At 36.6% G+C, this 6,246-nt stretch overlaps 1 protein-coding gene across 2 annotated transcripts in view; it reads right to left on the minus strand.

Annotated features, from left to right (window-relative positions):
• Positions 1 to 6,246, minus strand: part of ITCH (itchy E3 ubiquitin protein ligase) — a 120,855-nt gene that overhangs the window by 3,908 nt on the left and 110,701 nt on the right. For both annotated transcript variants that reach the window (XM_012637659.1, XM_012637660.1), the window contains 4 exons: positions 5,141 to 5,261; positions 4,588 to 4,692; positions 3,614 to 3,710; positions 1,280 to 1,352 (listed from right to left, as the gene is read on the minus strand). In XM_012637659.1, the coding sequence (XP_012493113.1) occupies positions 1,280 to 1,352; positions 3,614 to 3,710; positions 4,588 to 4,692; positions 5,141 to 5,261 (396 nt within the window). The remainder of the gene's footprint in view (positions 1 to 1,279; positions 1,353 to 3,613; positions 3,711 to 4,587; positions 4,693 to 5,140; positions 5,262 to 6,246) is intronic.

Here is a 6,246-nt window from a genome sequence, read left to right on the forward strand (position 1 = left end):
AAAAGTGAGACTCTGTCTCAAAAAAAAAAAAAAAAAGTAAGGGGCCGGACATAGTGGCTCACACCTGTAATCCTAGCACTTTGGGAGGCCAAGGTGGGAGGATCGCTTGAGGTCAGGGGTTTGAGACCAGCCTGAGCAAGAGCAAGACCCCATCTCTACAAAAAAATAGAAAAATTAGCCAGGCGTCGTGGCACATGCCTGTAAGTCCCAGATACTCAGGAGGCTGAGGCAGGAGGTATCACTTGAGCCCAGGAGTTTGAGGTTGCAGTGAGCTTTGAGGATGCCACTGCACTCTAGCCCAGGTGACAGAGTGAGACCTTGTCTCAAAAAACAAATAAAAAATAAGTGTTATTTTAAAAAACCCACATGTATGTACATGTATAAAAACATTAAGGAACAGATAATAAAACAGTAACAAGGTCGGATGGGGGGGAAAAAAGGAATACCCAGCAAGAACCATATATGACCACTAAAATATATCCCACAAAATAAAGTTCAAATATTGTTGCATTAAGTTGAATTCCAACATATTACTGTATTTGAGATAAGATTAGGGTTGTTTTTTAGTCCTGTACATTTTTGGAAATGTGATTAAACTACATTTAAAATGAAAAAATAGTGGTTACTATGTTAGAAAGTAGGTCTCCTAACTTTCATTTCTTTCCCTGCCTTCTGAGAAAAGTTAGAAGAACTCTAAATCTAATTCAGAGGTGGGAAAAAGGATTGACTGCAAATGGTCATAAAGGATAATTTATAGGTAAAGAAAATGCTCTAAAACTGGATTACAATGATGGTTGCCCTACTCTGTAAATCTAAATATCATTAAATTAAAATGGATAAATTTTATAGTACATAAATAATGCCTCAAAAAAGCTTTTGAAAACAATCCATGGAGGCAATTATCCTACATGAAGTAACTCAGGAACAGAAAAACACCACATGTTCTCGTTTATAAACAGGATCTAAACTACGGCTACACAAGGGCACACAGAGTGCTATGATGGACAATGGTGACTCACAAGAGGGAAGAGAGGGAGTGAGGGATGAAAAATTACCCACGGGGTACAATGTACGCTACCCACGTGATAGGTCCACCAAAAGCCCAGACTCCACCACTATACAATATATACATGTAACAGAATTTAACCTGTATCCCCACATCTATTAAAATAATAATAAAAATTCAATACCATAGGGAAAATATTTCATTTCTAACTGGCTTTAAATAGCTAAAGGATAACTGGAAAAAGGCTATTTTCTCTATTCTCATTTTACTTACCAAGTATGACTTCTGGGTAACCAATTTTCTTTCCCAACTTTTTCAATACAGAATTTCTGTGGTCCATTGCTCCCTAAAATATAATGAAACCATGAACAGTCGGTTAGCATAATGATTCTCAAAATGTGCTCCCTAATCCAGCAGTATCAGTATCACCAGGGAACTTGTAAGAATCACAAATCCACATGGCCTACATACACCTCAGCCTACTGAATCAGAAACTCCAGGAGTGGTGCTCAGCAATAAGTTTTACGTAGCATTCCTTAGCCAGAATAACACACGGTTGTGATTAATAATAGCTCACATTAAGAACACACAAAAAGCTTAATTTTAGTAGTTTTATATACAATAAGGAAACTACATTCCATTGTCTTACACAATAAAACTTGACTTAAATACAGAATTGTTAAAACTTTATGAAACATAAACATTGTAGTGAATTTAATATTGATAATGCTTGAACTTACAGGTCCTGTAGGGCATACCATTACATACCCACACCCGCACCCCAATTCTTATCTCTCATTTACCTTCTGTTGGAGATAGCTGTGAATGGTGATCATAAAGCAATGGTTTTCTAACAGGTCAGTACTGCTCCCTAGGAAGCATTTGTTGGTGATCACAATGACTGGTAGCGCTACTAGATTTTTTAATTAGAAGGGGCAAATGTTCTGCAACATGTGGGACTGTCAGGCACTGAGAATTTTCTCATGTCCCACCTGACTAAAACTAGTACAAATATAAATTGTAGTACTTTTGTATTTAATAACACTGAATTGTTTTCACAAGTAGTTATGTAAAAAATCCAGTAATATAGGAAACAGTATGAAAAAGGATGTTTAAAGTTATTTGGTGGTGTTACACACACATTAAAGTTAACTCTGCGTGCTCTCTCTACTCGATATATTAGAAAATTTCTTCTTTTTTAAGATGGAGTCTTACTATGTTGTCCAGGCTAGAGTGCAGTAGCTATTCACAGGTGCAATCATAGATGCTAAACCCTTGAACACCTGAGGTCAAGTGATGCTCCTGCTTCAGGCTCCTGAGTAGCTAGGACTACAGGCTTGTACCATCACACTCAGCAGTATTTCTAACTACATAGATGGAAAGGCGTTTAACAGTGCAAGTTAATATGTAATAAAGAAGATTGTGAATTGCTTATAATAGATTTAGAATCAAATATTTTAATAGCAGACACATGAAAGAAATTTTAGTGGATTTCATTAATAAAGACTATTTTACAAATATGTTACTATCATCCTGACTACTTTCTAAAATTTTATGAAACGATAAGAAATCTAGTTGTAAAAATTATATAATGAAATTATTTTTAGTTTGTCTGTTGTTTTCAATCTTACTTGGACAATGTCCCTAAATCATACAACTGCCATGTAGACTCTTACACCTATGTTCCTATTTTCACGCACATTTCAAATGTGGTCTCAGAGGCCTTTTTACGTATCAGAATCGTGGTCTGCAGTGGGATCTCATGAAAGGAGATATATTTTCATACTATAATTTTAAGATCTACATCATTTTTCTCCAGTTTGACAATCTATAAATAATTTTGGCAGGTGTATTGTCCTTATGTTATTTAGGTTATTTCCCTCTTTTTCTTATCATATATATTTGTCAATTATTTCTCATCTTTTTCATCACTTCTTTCATTTTCCAATGCTGCTTATAAAGAATGGCTTCTGATCTTCTTTTAAATCCAAACCTTTTCTTGTAAGTAGGAATAAGTATCTGACTACTTAATTATATCTTCTAACATAGTTATATCTAAATATACATGTATTGAAATACATATTATTTCATTATAAATCATTTTTAAAAAATTTCTCCTTTATATTACAGTCAATGCTATGAATATGTATTCTTCGGAGATTGTAGATAGGTTATTTCATCTAAAAATCAGAATATTAAAGGACATATATTATAAATATTTATTAATGAAAATGGGATGTTGGATCTGGTAAGGTCAAGAACCACTGAATTAAAGAACTCCTGACTGACCTCAAGTGATCTTCCCACCTCGGCCTTGCAGAATGCTAGGATTACAGGCGTGAACCATAGCACCCAGCCTGAATGAACAGATTTATATAAACACTGTTATCCTACTGAGTTAAACTGTGCATTTCAGCCTGAGCATGAAAAATTTCTACAGAAGGACCACAAAATGGTTTAAAAGTTTATACAAATGCAGAGTAACTGGGACTAGTTAAGAAAATGGTTATCTTTGTCTTTGTTGTTTCTGATAAGCTGTATACACATGTATGTAAAGTAGTGTGATAAATAATTTTCTGTACAGGAAAAATGACCCTGTATACATACCCATGAGATCAGCGAATCCTCCTACTGGCAATCGGCAGGTTCCAGTTACAAACTGCAGAAGTCTCATTCTCTTCTCATTATCTATTTCTTTAACAAACTGTTAAAAGCACATTTAAAGAGATATGTAAGTCATATATTACATTCATTAAATTAAAGAAGAAAGAAAAACAATCATTTCAAATCATAAAGGAACCTGCTATGTCCACTGCACTAGATAATTACTTTACCCAACAATATAGGTAGAGAGGGCATTTCCATGTTTGTCAAAGCCCCACACACCTTCCCCTAAATAATTCTTAGGACCGCATCTTTATTTTTATTTTTTTGAGACAGAGTCTCGCTCTGTTGCCCCGGCTACAGTGAGTACCGTGGCGTCAGCCTAGCTCACAGCAACCTCAAACTCCTGGGCTCAAGCGATCCTACTGCCTCAGCCTCCCAAGTAGCTGGCACTACAGGCATGTGCCACCATGCCTGGCTAATTTTTTCCATATATTCTTAGTTGTCCAGATAATTTCTTTCTATTTTTTTTAGTAGAGATGGGGTCTCACTCTTCCTCAGGCTGGTCTCGAACTCCTGAGCTCAAACAATCCGCCCACCTTGGCCTCCCAGAGTGCTAGGATTACAGGCGTGAGTGAGGCACCGTGCCCGGCCAGGACCGCATCTTTAAAGGGAGATGGAAAAAGAGGAGTGGTCTGGGCCTGAGAGCTCCCTATTCATGCAGTTTCAAGATCAGCCCTTTTAGGGCAGCACCTCCTTTCCCCTGGATCTGCCTCAGCCTCCCAAGTAGCTGGGACTACAGGTGCACACCACTGCGCCCAGCTGATTTTTCTATTTTTAGTAGAGACAGGGCCTCGCTCTTGCTAAGGCTGGTCTTGAATGATACACACTGGTACATTTTGTTTTGTAACTCATTTCCAAATGTGCTAAACAAATTCTAAGAAATTATACCAACAGAAATAAATTTAGAAACAAACCTGCCAAAACCACATGATTTGTTTGCTTGTCCTTGTGTAATGACGGTAGATGGCATGTCTTTGCCAGTCATTCAAATCAATCTCTTGCATTCCACATAAAAGGACCTTTAGGGATGAAAAAGACAAATTGTTTCTTTAGGTAACTATACAAAAAATGTTGGACATAGATAAGGAAAGACTAATATTAAACACAGTTTATAAAAACAAATTAATCAGCAGGCTTTGGTTTGTAAACTGTACGTCAAGAATTATATCTACATTACTCATGAAGGTGAAGTTCCATGTATGATGTCATATATATACACATATTCAGGGAAATAAGTCACTCAATTGTAGAGAAGCCCTAACAGTAATACTATTTTTGGGGGATGGTAATACTCTTCTTTTATCTTTGCATAAATTGTGGTTCTCTATAACCACTGGGGAAGCTTCAAAACAACTTGCTAGCAAAAAATACTACTGCAACTGGAAAGATGGGAAAGTGAGTTGAAAGAAGACATTTGAAGGCATTGTTTACTATTATGCTGCAGGACAATGAAGGAAATCTCATTACCTCTAATTCCTTTGCATCAAAGTATTGCAAATACTGCTGGGGAAGAATTTCATTAAAGCCCTCAAAGAAAGCTTGTGTCTGTTCTTCAACACCTCGAGATAACCTCCATTCAGCTACCATTCTGGCAAATAAATATAAAAAAGCTATTAGGAACTTTAGATTTTACCTTTAAATTCTAAGTATAAAAATAAAATTTAAAAACGTATTATGAAAAACCTCAAATATAGCCTAGAGTATAATGAACCCCTTGTACACATATCTAAGCTTCATCACAACGCCAATTTTATTTCATCTATGCCCCTACTCACACTTGATGTATCATATAACTTCATTTCATTTAATTATTTAATTAATTTTTGTGACAGGGTCTTGCTCTGTGTTACCTGGGCTAGAGTGCAATGGTGTCATCATAGCTCATTGCAACCTCAAATTCCTGGGCTTGAGCAATCCTCCTGCCTCAACTTCCCAAGTAGCTGGGACTATAGGCATGTGCCACCATGGCCAGCTAATTTTTCTATTTTTTGTAGAGATAGGGTCTTGCTCTTGCTCAATCTGGTATCAAACTCCTGGTCTCAGACTCCCAGTCTCAAGCGATCCTCCCTCGCCTTGGCCTCCCAAAGTGCTAGGATTACAGGCATTAGGTAGTGTGCCCATCCTATAATTTCTTTTTAAACAAATATTTCAGTATATGTCCATAGAAATTGAAGATTCTTTTGAAAAACATAAACCATAAAAACATAAACACACCATTATTCTATAATCCTAGAATTCTACATCTAGTAAAAACATCCTTTAAAAGTGAATGTGAAATAAAGATGTTTTCACATAAAAGCTGAGAAAATTTATTGCTAGTAGATGCACACTATGAGAAATGGTAGAGAAAGTTTTTTTTTTTTTTTTGAGACAGAGTCTCACTCTTTTGCCCGGGCTAGAGTGAGTGCCGTGGCGTCAGCTTAGCTCACAGCAACCTCACACTCCTGGGCTCAAGTGATCCTCCTGCCTCAACCTCCCGGTAGCTGGGACTACAGGCATGCGCCACCATGCCCGGCTAATTTTTTCTATATATTTTTAGTTGTCCAATTAATTTCTTTCTAATTTTAGTAGAG

This window comes from Propithecus coquereli, unplaced genomic scaffold, assembly GCF_000956105.1.
Source record: "Propithecus coquereli isolate 6110/MARCELLA unplaced genomic scaffold, Pcoq_1.0 Scaffold122, whole genome shotgun sequence".
NCBI lineage: Eukaryota > Metazoa > Chordata > Mammalia > Primates > Indriidae > Propithecus > Propithecus coquereli.